Source organism: Ostrinia furnacalis, unplaced genomic scaffold, assembly GCF_004193835.3.
Source record: "Ostrinia furnacalis isolate ACB-3 unplaced genomic scaffold, ASM419383v2 OfSCF0398, whole genome shotgun sequence".
Lineage (NCBI taxonomy): Eukaryota > Metazoa > Arthropoda > Insecta > Lepidoptera > Crambidae > Ostrinia > Ostrinia furnacalis.
The window spans coordinates 1,038,527-1,059,509 of NW_021130637.1; the positions used below are offsets into that span (position 1 = coordinate 1,038,527).

General features: G+C 36.1%; 1 protein-coding gene across 1 annotated transcript; it reads left to right on the forward strand.

Moving 5' to 3' along the window:
- The first annotated feature begins 220 nt into the window (after positions 1 to 220).
- On the forward strand, positions 221 to 7,916 carry LOC114363360 (uncharacterized). Its single transcript, XM_028319050.1, has 6 exons — positions 221 to 233; positions 3,119 to 3,246; positions 4,265 to 4,682; positions 5,316 to 5,469; positions 6,299 to 6,470; positions 7,134 to 7,916. The coding sequence occupies exons 1-6, from the start codon at positions 221 to 223 to the stop codon at positions 7,212 to 7,214; spliced, it is 966 nt and encodes a 321-aa protein (XP_028174851.1). The 3' UTR covers positions 7,215 to 7,916.
- The last annotated feature ends 13,067 nt before the right edge of the window (positions 7,917 to 20,983 follow it).

A 20,983-nucleotide genomic window follows, 5' to 3' on the forward strand; every position in this document is an offset into this window, starting at 1 on the left:
AATGAATTTGTATTCTAGGAACTTTTCTCCCAAAAGAAATAGGCTCGAATCATCACCCTGTAGTCTCAAACAATTGCCTTCCATTAGCATACGTCAGTGAGACGTAAACGAGAGAGGGCACTTCTCAAGATCCTAGATTATGTCGGCGCGTAGAGCTGAAGATAAACGACTTCAATCTGAAAAAGGCATAGTTATATTCTATAGGTTTAACTGTATTATCATGAGTCTTAAAGGTCGGTGATATGTAGCTTGTATGTGATTAAATCTATTTTAGACAACAGATTAGTTTGGTTGAAACATTTCGTGAATGAACAAAGTTACGCAACGAAAGACTAGACGATAGAAAAGTGAACTAAACATATTTAATTATTTTCTTTGAATATAAGTGATGCCATAGTTTCCTAAGCAATATAAAATCTATAGGAACTTGTGTTCTCAGAAGCTAATGAAAAATAAGTAAAAACAATTAACAGGTAATGACAACACAGTGTTTAACATAATTTGTAGGTACCACTCTGGGAAATACTGTACACAGAGAAATTATAGTAGAAACTTTATGATGAGCTGTGTATATGTATACCAGAAAACCTTAATGCCACATTCATAATAGATTGTCATAATGATTGTAAGTCAATTTAATTTTTACGACATCCATCGACTACCACACGCTTCTTACTTATCATAATATTGCAGGCTGCTGCCTCTGTCAAACAATACTATATTATTGGCTCACGGTCCCCCCATGTTTTATGTATGAAGTATTGGAACGCATTTTCGAAGCAATATTTTTGGTGTGACCACACTTTTGGGGGTTATCGGAGATTTATAGAGTTATCGAACAAAAATATTTTGACTAACTTTATCGTAGTCATATTTCTGTGTAGATACGGGTTGTCAAATTGTTCTAAAGAGTTTATTAAAAAAATTTGGATACTGATTACAAAGTCTCCCTGTAAGTACCTATAATAATATTATTATGATCATAATAATCTGTCAGCCCTTATGTTGGTAATAGAATCTCATAATATTTCAATATTTGTTTTGAACTTGATTCAATCAATTCGTTTCAATAAAATGTGGTTCTAACGTTCTATTCAGTAAATAAGTATATAAAAGATTAATCCCTGATTAGTTTACTAATCCGCTTTATACTTATTTTTTATATCTCAATAAAAAACTTTTATGTTAAAGATAACACACTCCCAGTAATACCTAGCTTTGGCAGCATTCCAAATAAAAGTAGTTACTTACTGCAACATGAAATAAAAATACGTTTCAATGAGCCTTGGTTTTACCAGACTTAAACCTGTAACTGTGAAATAATTATTCTGTGTGTTATTTTTAGTAAAAATGCTTTTTGAAAGAGTCGAGGAGTATGTCCTACTGAAAAACATTCATAACTGCGTGAACATACGAGTACAAGCCCAACACACCTTTTTATTTAGATTTCAATTGTTCTTCTATCATCATCACCATCATCATCATCAGATTCTTGTTAGAGCACGATTGTCTCCAATCACACATTCTTGTAAAATTTTTCTTTGTTAGGACAATGACCGTGTTCTTTTTTTGAGTATCTATTCTCCTAAGTAGATATTTTATACCTTGATGAATAGCCACTGGTGTAGATAAAAACCGTTATTTTATTTTAATAAATAAATTACTAAACTAACAGCTTCTCCAGCTGAATTTAGGGCAAGTAATCTTTCGTAGCGTAACTTTGACCGCGGGGTTCGTCTGTCAGGAACCTGTCTAGTCACTCATCGCTTGTACCATTAATTGTTTGCTTCGTCATTCCTTGAATTTGCCGTTCGAGACCGTTTGTTTGGTTCCTATTAGAAATATAAATATTTTCTTTTTTGTGTTTTGTTGTTACTAGAACATTTTTTGAATCAAACAGCTCTAAGTAATCATAACAATAACCTTTCAAATATACCTATCCGTCTTTTACTTTTATAAATCTGAATCTTAAACATATCCTTGGTGTAACACGACGCCATTTAGCCCCAAAATAAGCGCAACTTGTTATGTAGGTACCAATAAAAGGTGTTAGGTACTTATTATAATAACTTATTTTTTTGTATGCATACCAAATTGAATACTTTTTTGTGACTCCTACATCTGGGAATTGAACTCTGGAATATTAATCTCGTACAATTGATGCAATTTTGCGACACTGTACGACATTTTGGGTGAAAAATCACTAGAGTAACCCTGAATTTTTTTAGTTGATAAATCACTTTAAGTGATGTGCCCTGCCTAAATCCTTAATTTTGGTCACCGTAATCACGGTTCCCGACTTGTATCTTTGGGCAATCGATGGGCCTGTATAAAGTCACGCGTTCTTTGCTGGCTTGGAATGGGTTTGGTGAAGTTTAACGACTGGCTTCAACGGTTTTATCGTTAAGAACTTTTATTTAATGGATAAACTATTCACCCTGTATTTTGTATTATCCTGCTTTCGCCTCCGAGATTTATTTTACCATGTAGTACCCCTGTACGACAACCCAATCCGCACACAATATTCAGCGTAGTAGTATTAAAAAACAAAAGAGCGGGCAACCCCACCCCTACCACGCTGTGGGCTCGGTGTCCGAGCGGTCTCATTCCTTTGTGCGCACGCGCAACGACNTATTGAGATAGAGCATTCTGCAAAACGTTACCCTGGCAGGAAATGCAATATCTCGAAAACCTGAAGACGCACAAATCACATTTTCAGCTCACATAATAGAACAAATATAAGCTATCTGCTCGTACACAGTTTTTCTCTTTCCGATCATTCGTTTAGAATTTTCCTGCTAGAACAACGTTACTCCAGCAGGAATCGTTTTTTCCGTTTTGTACCAAAACGACAGCACGCACTAATCTCTAATTTGGCGCACATTTACACCATGTTGGGAACTAATTAAACGTTCTACTCATATCACTCTAGGAGCTACTTTCCAGCTGGAGTAACGTACACTCCCTCCGACTTACCCACACAAGTTGCGGGTAACGAGTAGTCGTAACGGTAGAATGTCGATGTGACATCACAGCTGCTTGGTGCGTAGTTAATTTGACTGGGTTATACACAATATGTGCTTTTATAAAAATAATCAATTTTATTTATCTATTCCAGATATAGAGCAGACTTCCCAATCGCCCCCTGCGGAGCGTCCCATCCGCCTCTCCCGGATCGCTGACGTCATCGGCTCAGGGTGCAGTTTCCCCATCAACACTGATAACGAACTGGACAACGATTGCCAGGTAAGAGGATTTTTTTTTCTCTTTTTCACTACAATCTGTTGCCTTGCTGGAACATTGAGTAGTATGTTTGTTGGGATATGTCATGTCTTGCTCGGTATGTGGCCTGTGTCACATCCTACTTCACTTTATTGGGTTAGGTAAGAGGAATTTATCTGTATGCTATCCTATAAATGCTATCCTATCCTACTAATCCTAACCTACCTTATTCTTATTTTTAAGCCACCATCAATTCCTAATTTAAATGTGTCCCCTATGGTAACATATAACAGGAATTTTGTTTTCAAAGGGTTCACTTAAAAATCAGGATTCATGGTGAAAACGGGCATTATTCTACTAAACCTATTCTATCCTACCAGTCCTATACTATCCTACTAATGCTATCCTATTCAGTAGAATCCTAATCTTCCTATTTTTTTAAATCTTTATTGGCAACAAAAACACTTACATGCTCAAACATTATTGTTGCGTTAGCAATTGCATTAGTCAAGGACTGTCATGTGTCGCAGTTGCTAGCGCCCACCTCATACAGGCTGACATTGCGGACTTATAAGTATTTATGTTTTAATGTGAAAGTTTGTAAATGGATGTTTGTTACTTTTTCACTCAATAACTACTGAACAGATTAAAAATAAATTAATATTTCTACATCGTTGTTCTCTTCCTTCATGCTGCTATTAAGGATTACAAAGTGATTACTTCATGGATCGAGTCTGTATTGGTAAGTTAAAAATTTAAAAGTTAAGAAACAAAATGGGGCTTGGTCTGAGGAATACATGTAAAGAAGCTTGGTCAGACAAGCTCTTGTAAGGATTTCATAGTATAGTAATTGGAGCACTTGCTCAATAAGCAATAAGGACACCAAGTCCCACAATTTTGTCAAGTGAAAAATGAATCAGTTTTAGATCTAAGGCAGCAAGCCTTAGATTGTACGCACACCAGCTTACAGTCATTGTGATTCTGACATAGACTTTGTGTTAGTTTGAAACCATTAACCAAGAAAGATTTTTCTTTATTCTAGTCCTCATGCGGTCTCGACCAACCACAAGCATATGAAAACCAAGAACCTCTAGAAAGACCCAACCCCGAAAAGGAAGTGAACGACACCTTCATCAGACCTTTGGAACCCTCCTCCCACGACAAGCAACCCTCAATCCCTCTCACTTTAGAAAGAAACAACAACAATACTGAACCCTTGAAGAGTGAAAACGAATCTTTCAAGTCCCAACTCCATAACGTAGACATCATAGCAGAGTCCAATTTCCTGGACTCAAACAAGCAGAATTTGACAGAGAATGGGACCAGGATGAAAAGGGGGGTAAGATTGGTGAGAAGGATTGGGCCTGGCACTGTGAGGGTAGTCAGGCAGACCAATGAGGCGATACTGGGCAGTTCGGATGAGAACCTTAGTTTGCAGTCGGAGGAGATCGCGTGGAAAGGTACGTTGAATTTTTAAACTATCTATTCAGACTGAAAACTACAGGTCTAGCATGAATGAGTCAGTGCCTGGGGTATGGGAGGGGCACAGGAGGGGTGACATAATATGACGTAACAGAGCATACAAGTCGCATGCACAGTTGAAGTCTCACTGACGTTAGACGTCATAAAAACCCCGAATTCGGACCAGGGTCCAGGAGTAATCGGCTCGTCAATACATGCCCACAAAAACATCCAGTTACTCACTCAGTTATGCGCTAGATCTGTTTGTTTGTTTGTAAAACTTTGTTGGTGATCGAATTCAAGAAGGAAAGTTGACTTTGATATTTGACTTTAAATTATCTGATATTGAATTACAAGGTCCATCAAGTGTGATATTTTTTGAATCTGTTCTCGCTTAGCTTCATAGGTATATCATTTAATCTCCACTGCAAGAACACGACTCTCTCTAATTTATCTGACAAATGGAGGATTTGGCCTACACTCCCAATGCTAGCCAGACGGGTTAGAAACTAAATTCACTAGAGGATAATTAAATTTGGTCTACTCTCCACATTCTCAGGTGGGGAGGCTTGATGTTCGCATATTCGTTGTTCCACAATAATGAGCCTTAACACCTTTTCCATTTGCCCCAGAATGCGACAAAGTGAACGTGGGTGTATCCAGCAAGTCCGTCAGCAACTCCTCGCTTTTCCTGGAGCGTGTCTGTCCTCGATCGGTGTACAACTACACCTATACGGTGCCGTTGTCCCACTGTCTGCATCATAAGCATGTGGATATAACCTTCAGGTAAGAATTTAGGTGGACCGACGACCTCATAAAGGTAGCAGGGAGGCGCTGGATGCAGGCCGCTACCAACCGGACGATAAATGGAAATCATTGGGGGAGGCCTACAGGAGTGGATGTCCTGTGGCTGAAATGATGATGATGATGAAGAGTTTACAGGAAAATAGAGCCAGATCTTTCATCATCATCATTCAGACACAGGATGACCAATCCACTGGTAAACATAGGACTCCCTCAGTGATTTCCAGATTGGCTGGTCGGAAGCTGCCTGCAGCCAGCGTCTTCCTGTAACTTTTATTAAGCCATTTGCTAACTTTTTATACCTCTGGTCTTAAGATCATCTGCCGACCTTATGGATGCACGCCAACAACTTTAGGCCTTGTTCAGACACGCGCAATAACCAATTTCTAGGTAATTCTCATCAATTGACGAGGCATTGAGGCGGTAACCGTGCGGTCACGATTTGATACAATACGAGAACCAGCAACGGCGCGATTATCGCTGTGTCTGAACCAGGCCTTAGTTGGAATTTGACTTTAGGCACACCTCTAGACAAAGTAACATGACTCTACATTAACACCCAGGTGTGAGTTAAACCTGTACGGGAGTATTCCCACCTCTCGTTCCCACCGCTGCAACTCCTATGTAGTCAGGATCTACAGCTGGACCTCCAATAACCCAACCAGTGAAGGTAAAGTTTGTCCCGGGAGAAAGTTAAACCGTCATTGGACCCGCAACGAAATTAGTCAGAAAAACATAGGAGTTGGAAGTTTCTCCTGTAGAAGATACTGTTAAAAGAAAATTCACCATCTAAATAAAACTCTTTTTCCAGAGCAACAAAACTCAAAGAGTTCCACCGCTGCGACTCGGCGGATTGCCGACGCGAGGCCGGCTGCCGCAAGTTGTCTTACGTTGGTGATTCATGGAACGCCCCCTTGACTCTTGGAGTGGGGTGTGGAAGCGGCACGGTGCTGAAGATTCGTGGTGCTTTCACTACTATCGAGGTTAGTAACTGATTTATCATCAGGTCATTTAATTTCCAATGCAGGAGCACGACTCTCTCTAATTTACCAGAGGCAGATGGAGGATTTGGTCTACACTTCCCAGCACACGCTGGCCAGACGGGTTGGGGAGGCCTTTGTCATCTTTTCTTATCTCCCGTCGCTTCAGAACAATCAATGTCTTATCTATGCAAGGTTCTATCTTGGGACCAGTACTATTAAATGTGTTAAAATGATGAATATTTAAATATTAAACTATTTAGGCTGGTTTTAGAATCACGCTGACGCACGCTGACCGTCAGCGCTGACAGCCGAAATGTATGAAGCGTCGGCGCCGAGCGATCAGCGTCACTCAGGAACGTTCCCTTTAATTACATACATTTTGATTTGTCAGCGCCGACGATTAGCGAGCGGTCAGCGCGATTCTAAAACCAGCCTTAAGGTTACACTACGTGTAGAAATGATAGTTATTCATAGCTGCTACCAACAAACTCTTGTAGTAACACTTAGGTAGGAAAAGTAGACTTTGTAACTACTGTTACATGAAGCGTGTCGACGCATTTCTGTCATGTAACTCAAGTTAACTACATGAAGCGACGGAGTGGTAACGATTTCTGGAAGACACAGACATGCAGTTAATCTAACAAAATATATATTTTTTTCCAGGATCTATGCAAGCTCACTCCTGAAGACAACTTGCCCTTCGTTGAATATAACATCCGCATTTATAGAGACTGCAACAACTAGACAACTTTCACATTACAATTGAAAAAAATAAATCATTTGGGAGACTTAAGCTTCAACCATACCAACGCGTGCAGATCGCCATCACCGGCGCGATCATAGGCCAATGACAGGTCGCGCAAACTGTCATGGGTCGCGGTAACTGTCATGGGTCGCGCAAACTGTCATGGGTCGCGCAAACTGTCATGGGTCGCGCAAACTGTCATTGGCCCATGATCGCGAGATTTATGTCCAGCTGTGGACTGGTTAGAATGATGATGATGGATGAATATAATGAAATTCTAGAAATTTGGAGATCCAATTGTAGTTCATCTTATCATAGCCGATACAAAAATAGGGGTATTTTTAGAAACTAACTCGAAAACCAGTGAATCTCACGATAAAAACTTAAAAAATAAAGCAGACTGAGCGAGTTAAATTGTTACTCTCTCAGTTAGGTCAAATTCTGAAAGCGTCGCGGTAACGTCGCGCTCACGTTGCGTTCACGTCTCCCTTCCGCCGCGCTGTAGTCACGCTGCCTTTACATCACAGACTTCTCCAGAATCTCTTTCATTAACTTTAATTTAGTAAATAATATAAAATCGTAAACATAATGACATAAGACATTGTCTTAAACTACATAGTTACATCATGTAGAGTCAATCAATTGATTGAACATTAAATTTTAATACTTCACAAAGTAAATGATGATGATTAATATCATCCATTTGATTAAAACATTCCATAAGTGCAATTAAATAAATTAATATATCCGTCCCTATCAAAAGTAACTCAAAATAAATAATAACGTTAGAAAATTATATTTAAAAACGTAGTGCCTAAAAATAATTGCAATAAATAAAATAATGACACAATTTTATTTTTATTAATTTTAAATATTTACTTGTACTTTATTTTTTCACATTATTTTAAAATGAGTCACAAAATAATAATTTTGTTCTTTATCCGTTCTCTAGTACCCATAGTACAAGCTTTGCTTAGTTTGGGACTAGAAGCGCAGTGTAAAATGTCCAAGGATATTTATTATTTATTATTATTATTATTTATTATCGACTTGAAGCATTATTTTTGTGTCCATAAAATGAAATATATTTTGTTTTAAGGCTTTTTTACATAATCAAAAGTAGTAGAGCTATGTATTTAGCAAAATTGTATTCTGAAAACCCATGTATTTTTTTAGCTTTATTGTATTTTTATTTTTTAAAAGTACGAATAGTTAAATTATATTTTAAAAATACTCGATAAGTTTTAAATTTAAAATATTTTCGGCCATGACTATGAGCCATATTGTTTACAACATAACTTATGATTGAAAATAATTTTAAATTGTAGTACGTTTCGAGTTTAAAAAATATTTATTGGTAAGTATTTAAATAAGTATAATAATATTATGGGGAAAATGGTAAAGAAATACACGCTGTAGAGACAAATTGGTGGGAAATATCTATAAAAACATAACCCTCCTTCTGGCGCAGTCGAGTAAAAAGTGTCTTACAATGAATATTTTCCTCCATACTATCTCAACAACACCTGTAGTAGGTATAAATAAAGACTCTTGTCTAAAATGTATGTTTAAATGAATTGTGTATTAAAGAAAGAAGAAATTTAGAAAAACTTCTCACATGAAGGCATTCCACTTTACTTTGTCTTCTATCAATAAACTTAATTTAAAAGAAACTTAAATTTAATGTTTATCCAGTTTAGTTTACAGTCTTCCATTTTTTTCTGCAATCAAAAAACAAAGACTAAAAATAGTTTTCAGTTTTTACTAAAAACTAAAAAGCGTTTGACATTCCAAGAAAGTACTTAATTAGTTTTAATTTTAGATAAGTCTTACTTTAATTGTAGTAAGAATTGTATGAGATTTGCTTTGTATTGTAGTTCCATAAAGTAATGTATATTTTGATTTTTAGATAATCTAGTAAATAAGAAAAACATATTTAAATAATCGTAACATACGGCCATACGATATTAATGTTAGATAATATTTTAGAATTAGTGATGTATATTTTATTCCATTCCTAGAAATCTCTGTCTCAATTTACTTTAGTCACAAAATAGAGTTCTGTGGTTTTCGGAAACATTTGGCAAGTGGGTATAATATTCCTTTAAAAATATAGTGAAGATTCGGGGGATATTCCCAACCTAAAGGCATTTTTGAGAGGCATCTTCTTTCGTGATCGAATCAGAAATGCGTAGATCTGTGAACGAATTAGGCCACTGACATTAGCCCATTGGAATAGCAAATGGCAATGGGCAGGGCACATAGTACACAGATTTGATGGCCGATGGGGCAGCAAGGTATTGGAATGGAGGCCATGTACCCGGTAAGCGCAACCTCATAAAGGTAGCAAGAAGGCGCTGGATGCAGGCCGCTACCAACCGGCAAGTTTGGAAAACTTTGCGCGAGACTGTTTTAATTCAGCAGTGGACGTCCTGTGGCTGAAATGATAATCATTCCTAGTTTCTTCTATTATATAAACTTTCAAGTAATATTCCCAAACTGCGAAATGTTTCCGACAACGACAGATCTCTAGAAATGTACGGTGCAAGAAAGCTCAAAATTTTTATTAACTTTTTTCTTGCCATATCTCTTAATAAATAGTTTATTTATAAGATGCATAGATAATTTCTTTAAACGTATCTATGGTAGAAATGTAGAAATTATTGTTATTATCAAAAAAAAAATTCATCATATTTTTTTTTGTTTAAATAAAAAGCCAGCAGAATTGACAAGCGAATTGAAAAAATTACAAGTACATTTTTATTCTATATTGAATTTATCAGAAAGTATTGCTTTTATTTTATTTTCAATTATTTTTTTGCAATTAATTGAACATGTTTTATTGTAATTCGAATTGTGTAAGTATTTGGCAATGGATCCGACTCTCTGTGAACTTTTTTATTTCAATACATTTATTTTACAACTAGTTTATTGTTAAAGATTTGATGTTAGAATATTTTTAAACTCGTCTTTTCAGTAAAAGTTTAGTGCTTAAAAAAACAACTGAAAAAGTCTTTAAAAAATCGTTTTAGTTTAGTAAATTTCCCAATGAATTCCAAACTCTATTTCAAACATGATTCAAACTCAATCATTTTTGGTACACTACTTTACTGTACCTAAACTTAATTTTGCCACTAACAAAAAGTCACATAAAGTCGATCCAGTCAAATAACTAACTCTAATTAAATTACTACTGTAGTATAAACGATCAAGTTTTTTTTACTTAGCAATAGTATTTGCCACCTAGATATTAGTAAGACCTAGTATTTATGGTATTGTACGTTTAGGAATACGATGTCCACAAATTTGTATTTTAAGTAATATACCTACTTGATTAAATTGTAGCGAATTTACCGGTGTTTTATTGAAGATGGAGAGACACCCGTATTCACAAACGATGCTTGCTTAAGTGAAGCAGCAAATCGAACGCACAGCGTTGAATAGAGCTCTGTGATTGGTTCGTGTGAGACCTCATAGTAATGTTTGTGAATACAGGCATAAAAGTAAACACAACAACAGCCTAATACATTTGGATTTGCTCTACACTACATTATCCTTACTATCCCCCCACTATCCTCCGGGACTGTCTACTTAATACGTAGTAAGGACAATCTGTTCGAGGGGATTCTTGGATGGATAGCTTTGTTGTCGATACGACAAGAAGATCTACTCAATCTTCACTGGTGGGGTTCCATTGGAGGCCAAGCTGTAGATCCTTGCTATACAGGAGTTCCAGTGGTGGTGGGAAAGTATGGTGGTATAGGTCCCGTTTTTTTCTCCTCACTAGTCAAACGAGAAGGAGTGGCCCGTATAGTAATATTACGACATCGCCGGGAATAGTGGGAGAGGTTCATATTCCATTCTATACCGAATACAAGTTACCGAAGCTCAAATAAAAAAAAACATTCCATCAGCAAGTCATTATACAGGGTGTTTGGCGCATCGTGTGCCAAAATGATTTGGCGGATAGAATGGGACATTTCCTAAATTTTCAGCCCCCATAACACGTTCCATGCCAGACGGCTACTTTTATATTAATTTTTAGTAATTTCACCAAAATACCCAAATCGCATCATTTAATTTCAATTTAAAACAAAAACTACTAAGCGTAGCCTCAAAGTAAATATTTTGTGAAGTTTTTACCTGCTTTGAACTTATTGTAAAGTAAAAAAAAGGTTCAAAATTCAAAATTTGAATATCAGTCCGAGTAGAGTCAATGTACTAATTTAAGGTATTTGTAAAGTTGTTGTTATTATTTAAAAATGATTAGTATACGGTTTGAATGGGGATAGACTAGAGAAGTTTTGATAAAATCCGAAGATCGCTATCTCTTTTAATTTTTTTATTATAGCCATGTAAACTTAATTGTTCAGTCCATTTTTAACTTTTCGGAAAACTTCAAAGTTGAATTTAAAAATAACTAGATGATATTTGCCAGTAAATTTATATTTGATGCAACCCTACATCAATGCACGTCAAAACAAAATATTTACTTTGTTTTTTTTAAATCGAAATTAAATGATGCGATTTGGGTATATTGGTGAAATTACTTAAAAAATGTATATAAAAGTAGCCGCCTGGCATGGAACGTGTTATGGGGGCTGAAAATATAGGAAATGACCCATTCTATCCGCCAAATAATTTTGGCACACGATGCGCCAAACACCCTGTATATTTTTTAGAATTTGTTAAGGTTTGTCCTCCTATTTGAGTATAGAATCAATCAACCTTTTTGACCAACTATAAAAATAGCACTTTGTATAGAATATTGAAGTAAGTATTATCTCACATACTAACTAATAACTACAAGTTTTTATTAGAAGATTATTACAACAAAGTTGACCAGTCTTGTGAGCGCGTGCAACGTCATTTGAAGTTCACGAATCACGATTGCTGTAAGTTTAAAGGCGTTCTTCCACTAAAAGACAAGCGGTAAAAGTATAAAGAAAACTTATAAGATAATAAAGAAAAGAAACTAATTCAAACATATTATAAAAAATGATTTATTTTAGTTTTGAATTAGTTTCTTACCGAACAAAAGTATTTAATAAATTATTTTTAGTTAATTAAAAGGGGAGAAATAAAACATTTAAGTATTTAAAAAAAATCTAAATAATCTGTCCGTGCCATTCTAGAGTATTTCCAGCGGAAAATATAGGATAGTTTTTGTAGAAATTCACGTTAGCTTTGCTAAAAATACGACTTAGTTAAAAATGATTTTGCAGTTTTATGAAAACAGTAGTTAACAGGGCCAAGATACTTTTAAATTTAGTTTTGTGTTTTAAATCAATAATGTTTTGTAGCACTTACTCAGTCAGTGCCTAAATTATGGGAGCTGCGTAACAGAGCATACAAATCAAAGTATAATCTGAAGAATATGCTCAACTGAACACAAAACAGCACTGTTTACAAAAAACTTACCAGGTATGGCACCGCGAATTTATAATAAATTACCACATACCATAAGAAATAAAGAAGACTTATTTATTTTAAAAAAAATCCTACACGACTTTTTAATTGATAAAGCATACTACTCAGTTAGCGAATTCCTCCTGGATAGATCCGTTTAAAGACATTATTCTACATGAATTGTTTGTTTGACTTTGTTATTATCAAATCTATGTGACAAATTGACATACTAATGTAATATTAAATTCTATCTACTAAATTTGACATTGTTAATTATTATTGTGACATTAAATCGTCGGCNCGTTTGATCATTCAATTATTCGACATTCAATTTGAAACTTAATACCTACATTGTTAGTGAAGATAATTGAATTAGCTGAAAAATCTGGGCGTCAATCAAATGGAGTTCCGATGCTTAAGTTCAATGGCCAATAACTACGTTCCAAACCATTATTTTATCAAAATACTCTTTTTAGGATAAAATTGTACTTAAATTATCTCTGAACTCTAAGGGCTGATTTTTCAATCGTCAGATAACTTTTAACTTTAACTTTAACTTGTCATTTTGACATATTTCCCATACTGAAACTATCAATGTGTCAAACTTATTCTTCGGTTAAAAGTTATCTGACGATTGAAAAATCAGCCCTAAATGAAATAAAAAAATATATATTTTTATACAGAGTGTTCATAAACGTAATTAGAATAGAAGTAGGCACTACAACACATTATTATTAGGTACGTTAACGTTAAACAGACGACAGATATCAAGGTAGGCAAAGTTTGAAAAACTAACTGAAAATAATATTCCATATTTTTCTCCAGTCCTATTCTGTCAAACACAAGTCTTATCCGTCCTCCAAGGGCCTACATGTCCCGGCTCTCTGAACTTATCACTCGGTATGAAAATCGCGGAAAGTTTCGAGCACTCGCTCGCTCTCGAGTCGACCACTCATAATTTACGAGGATATCAAACTTAAAAACCTTTTTTTGGGCTCATTATGAATGGGCTTGGGTATTATTGGCGTTATTGGAGTACTTTACGGCCACTTATGGAACAGTTATTATCATTGCTGGTTAAGTACATATTATTATCAAGTTCGAGTGTTGAATTTTTTTTAATTCGTTTGAAAGTTCATCAACTGCTTATTTATTTTCGTTTAGGTTAGGTAGTTGATCTTGGACACTGACGTAGGCAAAAGGGAAGCCGCATGGCTTTTAAATAGAACTAAATCATTATTGTAGTTATGAACATGCAGCTTAATGATACGTCAAATCTTTCCAAACAAACTATGAAACGTCACCATTAAAGTAACTTAACAAATACACACAAGTGTTCCAAACTTGAAGGTTTCTACCTCCATCAGGAGGACCATAAAAAGTTTTCACCCTGTATTACGGTCATTCTCCGGATCTGGATTATTTTGTTGATTACCCCGACCTTTTTTATTTTTGAATTTAGAGTAAGTTTAGGTAAAACATTTCAAAATAGACATTATTACGAGCATATTTTTTATATTGGCCCATCTGTAGCAAGCAGGAATAAAAAGTTATGCGACATCAAAATTTTCATGGTCGGGGTAATCAAAGTTGGGAGTCAGAGTAATCAAAAATAAAACGAAATATTTTATTTTCTAAGGTTTTTTTAAGTTATGGTAAAATAAATGTTATTATAACTAGCCATTTGTTATTTTGATGTATAAACGACAATATTGTAAAGTTTCAACAAAATCTGTTAAGTAGTTGTTGCGTAAAAGAGTAAAAAACATACATATACATTATACGTATAATATTAGTGACTCAATGTCCTATGTCTCCTATATGGGACAGAAGGCGTCCACAACAGTACTCCATCGCATTCGGTCTTGAGCTTCGTGTTTGATCTCGCTCCAAGTCTTAACAGTGCGCCACTATGTTTTTTTGGCGCGACCACGTTTGCATTTTCCCTGGGGGTTCCAATCTAGAGCCTGTTTGGGGATGTGATCGGGGTCCCTTCGGAGAGTGTGGCCGATCCAGTTCCACTTGCAGCCTTTATTCTGCTGAAAGATCGGTATTTCGTGGCAGCGTTCCAAAAGTTCGTCGTTTGAAGATTTTGAAGAATTCGGCGAAGACAGCGGCTGAAGAAGATCTGCAGCTGGTGCGAGATAACCTTAGTGACCTTCTAGGGACGTAGGCGCACATTAGTGACGTGTCGGGGTAATCACGGTTAACGCCCGGACACAACTTCAAATAGTTATTTTACAAAACCTTTAAGTCATATAGTTATATCGTATTTAATTAATCAATGTTTATTTAATCAGTAATCGATTACATAAGCATTGAAAGCGGTAATAATAACGGATTAATTTATACGAGCAAATTTGTTCTGAAATCGGGAGCGCGGACACGTCGTGGTAATCAATTTTTGACGATTTACGATTTTTTTTAAATTACTTAATTAACTATTATTAACTATCTCTGTAGTTTAACAACAAGAACCAAAGTTATATTATTAGATAAAAATATTTGTTACTAAAATATTATGTTATTCGGGTACTTTTTGGCCCCGGACACGTGATTTTCTTGGCCGGTGGAATGACCCATTAATCTAAAAGCAAATCAGATTCATACCCAAGAGGCTGAGTCGCATCTGGCCAGTTAAAAGTTGGAGTAAACCGGTATGAATACACCGCATAACTTTGTTTACAATGGCCGTAAGTCATAAACATATGGATAAAAATACCGTAATCCTAGAAATAAGCCAAAAAGTGTTCTAAAAAGTTAGTGTTCGGCCGTTTTGGAGCGAAAATATAATCTGAAGTCAGTGGCTTCAGCGGAGAGATTATTTTTATTTCTAGTTATAGCCATTGCTATAAGCCTAAGCACAAACCACCGATTTTTAGTTGGCTGATAGTTTGCCCGATACTAATTTGTATGAAATCAAAATTGGTGTAATGTGCGCACTTTCATACATGTCCATTATTGTCCATACTGATTAACTGTCCAACTAAACTATCGGCCAACTCATCCGTTCTTAAAAAGTTACCTAGCGGTTCGCATAAACGCTTATCTTTATTGGTGCTTCTTGTGATCATGTACAATTACCTTTAGACACTGTTCATTGACTAATATAGTTTGAAAAAATGATAGGACTCCATTTTGTAATGTATGTACCAATTAGAAATATGTGGCCATACTTTTTTTATCATGTCTTTCAACTTTCTATGGAGTGGAGGCCGCGTACCGGAAAACGCAGCGTGCGGATGTCCACCCACAAGGATGGACCAACGACATCGTAAAGGTCGCAGGCCGCTACCAACCGGGCAACATGGAAAGCATTAGGGGAGGCCTTGTTCAGCAGTGGACGTCCTATGGCTGAGATGATGATGATGACCTTTCTATGACGTGAATGTTATAAGACTATGTACCTATCTAAACGATGAACTAAATAATTTAATTTGAAACTATTATTCTACGCTCAAATCTTATCCATTGCCCCAAGTGCCGAAAGTATCCAAGCTCACAGACTTTATACTTTGTACCGCGGCATCATTTCATGTTGTTAGTGCGGGAAATATGAAAATATCATGTTAAAACTTAGCCCAGTTTGGCTTAAGCTTAAAATATTGTTGATGGACTGCCATACTCCAATTTGCGGTTCAGTGAGCTTAAATAAATTCATTTTAGACAACGGAAAATGAATGTTTTGGTAGTTTTCGAGTAAAATTGTGTTGCTTGGGCGCTAGCTTTTATGGAATCGGCAGAGTGTTAATTGATGTCATTTTATATGTAAAATTCTTAAATTATATTATATTTATAAAAGCGAAAGGTCACTGAATGATTGACTAACTCACTCAGTCATCACGAAATCTCAGAAACTACAAGTGCTAGGAGTCTCAAATTTTGCATGGGAGTTCCTTTTAGAACGTAGGTGCTCACTATGACGGGGTTTTGCAAAATTCACCTCCTAAGGGGGTAAAACGGGATCTACGCGTACAAAGTCGCGGACGGCCGCTAATTCTTTATAAAATGCTTGTGTAAATGCATTTAAACTCGCCCCTATAGCCCTAGTGATAATATTCAAATCCGCAAGTGTAGTCCAATACGTAGAAATATCATTAATCTAAATTGTAATAACTCAAAGGTGACTGACTGACTGACTGACATAGTGATCTATCAACGCACAGCCCAAAACACTGGACGGATCGGGCTGAAATTTGGCATGCAGGTAGATGTTTTGACGTAGGCATCCGCTAAGAAAAGATTTTACGAAACTCTACCCCTAAGGGGGTAAAACGGGATTCACACGTATGAAGTCGCGGGCGGCCGCTAGTTTATAATAATATTAAAATTATAAATTACTGAAATTTAAATCCGCCTATAGAAATGCAAAATAATTTACGACTTTACAAATATTGTGTGTGCAATTAATTAAAACTATTAGTAATATCACGTCCGGAGCTTCATCACAAATTGGCGGCGACCGATGAATAATTATCCTATAAATCTGATGAATTTAACAAATTAAACACATAAACTTGGTTTATTATGTACGAAATAATCGTGCAAATTAATATAATAATGCTAAGAGCGTTGATGTTATTCATACAAGTATTTAAATGATTAGGTTGACAAAATGAGCTTTAATGACTACCTTAATAAAGCACGCTTTCGCTGGTCTCTCGATTCAAAGGTCCATGGTTCGATCCACAGTTGAACAAACATAAAATATCACTTAATATTAAAAACGTTTCCACTGTTACGACGTTATAAGTACAAAGCGTAAAAAGCCTACCATAACAACCCATATACTAGAAGTAAAGAACATTTAATACTCTTAACCTTTGACGTATGGAAACTATAAATTATTTATTGTATTGAAAAAGAGGCTGACAAAGGTGACCGAGTTTCTTCCGCCACTTCTTCTCAGCACCAGCCCATATGTTATCCCGAAGTGGTGGTAGGGCATGCTATATTTGGGACGTGTATAAGTGCCCTGGAAAGGGTCTATGTACTGAATAAACTATTTGAATTTGAATGGTTTTGTCGTATTATGAAAAAGATGTCAGTAAACGAATTATATTAATTTATGCTTAGTTATTCCTGGTATACCGAATATTTTAAAATTCAAATTATGTGACGCACGACAAGGCTTTACATACACATAATTATACGTTTAATACTTCAACGCAAAGTCTCCACAACTTGAGAACTCATCAAAGTTTCTTAAGCACTCAATGCGGAGGTAGCGAAACATTTAAATTTTATGCAAAACAGGTAAATAGGCCTAAGTACATACACGTAATGAGATTCATGCGTTCCGGTGTAACTGTTGGTACGTGGTTGGTACGGATTCAGGTTATTCCCAAGTTCCGGCTAAGTCAATATAAGTTGGTAATTAATTTGATTTGTTTGTAAGTTGAGACATCTGTTTTTGTTACGCCGCGGCTATTATTTAATGTAAATTTTGAATAATAGTAGTTGTAACTGTCGATAGAATATTAGACTAATAGATCGTTTCATCCACGAAGACGCGCCCCAGCCCACCATTCTTCCGCTAATGTTTGAGGGTTATCTGTACACGCTAAATTATCCATGAGTGCACACGCACACTGCAATAATGACGCTCGGATTGCTTGGATCAAATTCCCCGCACCCAGCGCTTCCCTCGACCAAAAATTGGTGGGGCGCGTCTTCGTGGATGAAACGATCTATATCGTTTTTGATGCAGAATAGCACTCATTACTTGCAAGCACATGAAGTACCAAAGTGTTTCTTTCAATCTTGTCTATGAAAAAAGTCTCTTAAAAAATCAGTTTAGGCTTCCAAAGGCTTATAAATGATTACTGCTATTTATTGGTAAAATCCATACTTTTCTTTATCTCGAAAAGCCAACGTCTCTTAGTACATACCTATATTTTAAAAACTATCGAAGTAAAAAATGTCTTGCTACTTTTCTTCTAATATTTTGATAATTTATTGCCTTTGATCTTCACGATCGTAACACCTTAACATAAACGTCAAGAAACCTAATTTAAATACTTCAATAATTACTTATCACAATCAACGCTTTGAAATTCGTTATCAGAACTGTCAAGAGCACAACACATTACCTAACAAGCCAATACAGTGTGAGCCACGGAAAGTGGCAACAACTTTGGCAGAAAAGTACCTACCTACGAGACGAGACATATCGCCCTCCGTATTTTTCGAAGACGAATACGCCCAAGATTAACAAATGGATCGCGCGAAAAAGTTCCAGCGATAAATTTGGGTAAAGTCACAAAACTCTGCAATGACACGTTAAATTTTATTACTGCCTGCGGGCCTGCGGAGCGGAGCTATTAAACTTGGGGTATTATTGAAATGATCTCAGACAAAGGTTGTTATTACGAATATATAAGCGAAGTGAGTGAGAAGTTTAAGCCTGCCGATGATGTGGGTGAAAAAGTTCGAATCGCGTTTGTATTGGCCCGAAGTGTACGCAAAGCTTTGGTATTGTAGTTCTAAGATGGCGGCGGGATAGTGCAAATGACCGAGTTATTAAAGTTTGTGTATCAGGAACGGTGAACAAGAGAAAACAAAACTATTAATTTGTTCAGCGAGATATTTTGATGCCCAGGTTCTTGCATAAAATAAACATAATTTCCTATTCTCTTTTGCTTTAACATAAGTGTTGTTCATTTTTTTTCGTTACACAATATTGACGTGTGTCGTAGAAAAAAGTCGTTACGAGATTTCGTAGCAGCTACGATCAACGTTCGTAGCGACTTGCAAGTCATCACAATATGCTACACCGTAGCACACGGGCATCGAGCCGTAGTCTCGTAGTCACATAATCGTCTACGACTACAAAGCATACGTAATGGCCGCGGCGTAGTGCCTATACGATGAATAATGATAATTAGATAAAAAATATCATTTTTAATGACTGGTGTTAACTAAAAATAATGTTAATAACTTGGTGAGGTGACTTGTTAGTATTTTTTTAATTAGAGTGAAATTATACTAAAATGATATACACTGGTCATCACAAAAATCGACCCTCCCGCGACAAGCACTTTCAAACGTATGCATTCCCACTTCCCACAAATGTTGGCACCATTTGAAAGCCTAGTTCTAGAGTTCATTTCATTAAAGGAAAGGTTTTTACCCAAAAAATGTGTCTTTAGAAGGATCCAGAGTCACTTCTTCAAAAAATAAGTAGTTACGCTTGAGCCAAATTTTATTATTTTAATACTGTTAAGTTGGGATTAATCGCTTTCCATCTGTTAAAGAGGACACGTGAGATCATTATTTGGTTTTATAACCATAAAAATTGGTCTAATAGAGTGAGCCCAAAGTTAGGTCTTTTTTCAAGTCACATTTATTGTGTTAATCGTTTATTAAGAAATTAAATGTGTTTTTCTTTATGGATATTTATTGGGCTTTCAAATAACACCAATATTGTTGGGGCACCACGATTGTGTCAGTAGAAACGAGTTTACCTGTAAAACGTAGGTGGGCCGATTTTTGTGATGACCAGTATAGTAATAGGGATTCTTTTTAAATTGTAAGCGACAACCTATTTTATGGTTCCTCTAAGTTCTACACCAAAACTTCCAATGCAAGAGTCCTGCGCGTTAAAAATATGCAACTTAAACTTAACTGAGCGAGTACTTCAACAAGTTATTACGTTCCATAACTCTGTTTAAAACTGTCGTCGCCTCGTATAAAATAATGCAGCATATAAAGGCGTTAGTTCTTCAGCTAACGGAGCTGTAGTGTCTATTTTATTTATTTAAGTGCACTCAAAATGCACGTTTTAAGGTTACATAGTTTTACAATGCACCAGATGGGAAGTCCCGTTTGGAATGTTTTATTTATTTTATTTGTTTAACAATGTTTCAACAGCATTAAATTGTACATAAATGTGCAGGAAGATACAACTTGAACATAAGCCAATTGAAGAAACACATTATATTACTAAAACATTTATAAGTTAATGTTCTGGGTAATAGGGTAAGTCCAGGATAGATGCCCCACTTTTTGAAACAACTCTGTAACTCAGTCAATAAGTATTTATCAACAATTTGACCTTAGTATCTGTAAACTTTGGTCTTTCGTCTATGATATTACTATAACTAGCTTTCCGCCCGCGGCTTCGCCCGCGTGGAATTTTGTCTGTCACAGAAAAACTTTATCGCGCGCGTCCCTGTTTCAAAAACCGGGATAAAAACTATCCTATGTTCTTTCCCGGGACTCAAACTATCTCTATGCCAAATTTCATCAAAATCGGTTGCGGGGTTTAAGCGGGAAAGCGTAACAGACAGACAGACAGACAGACAGACAGACAGACAGACAGAGTTACTTTCGCATTTATAATATTAGTTGGGATNTC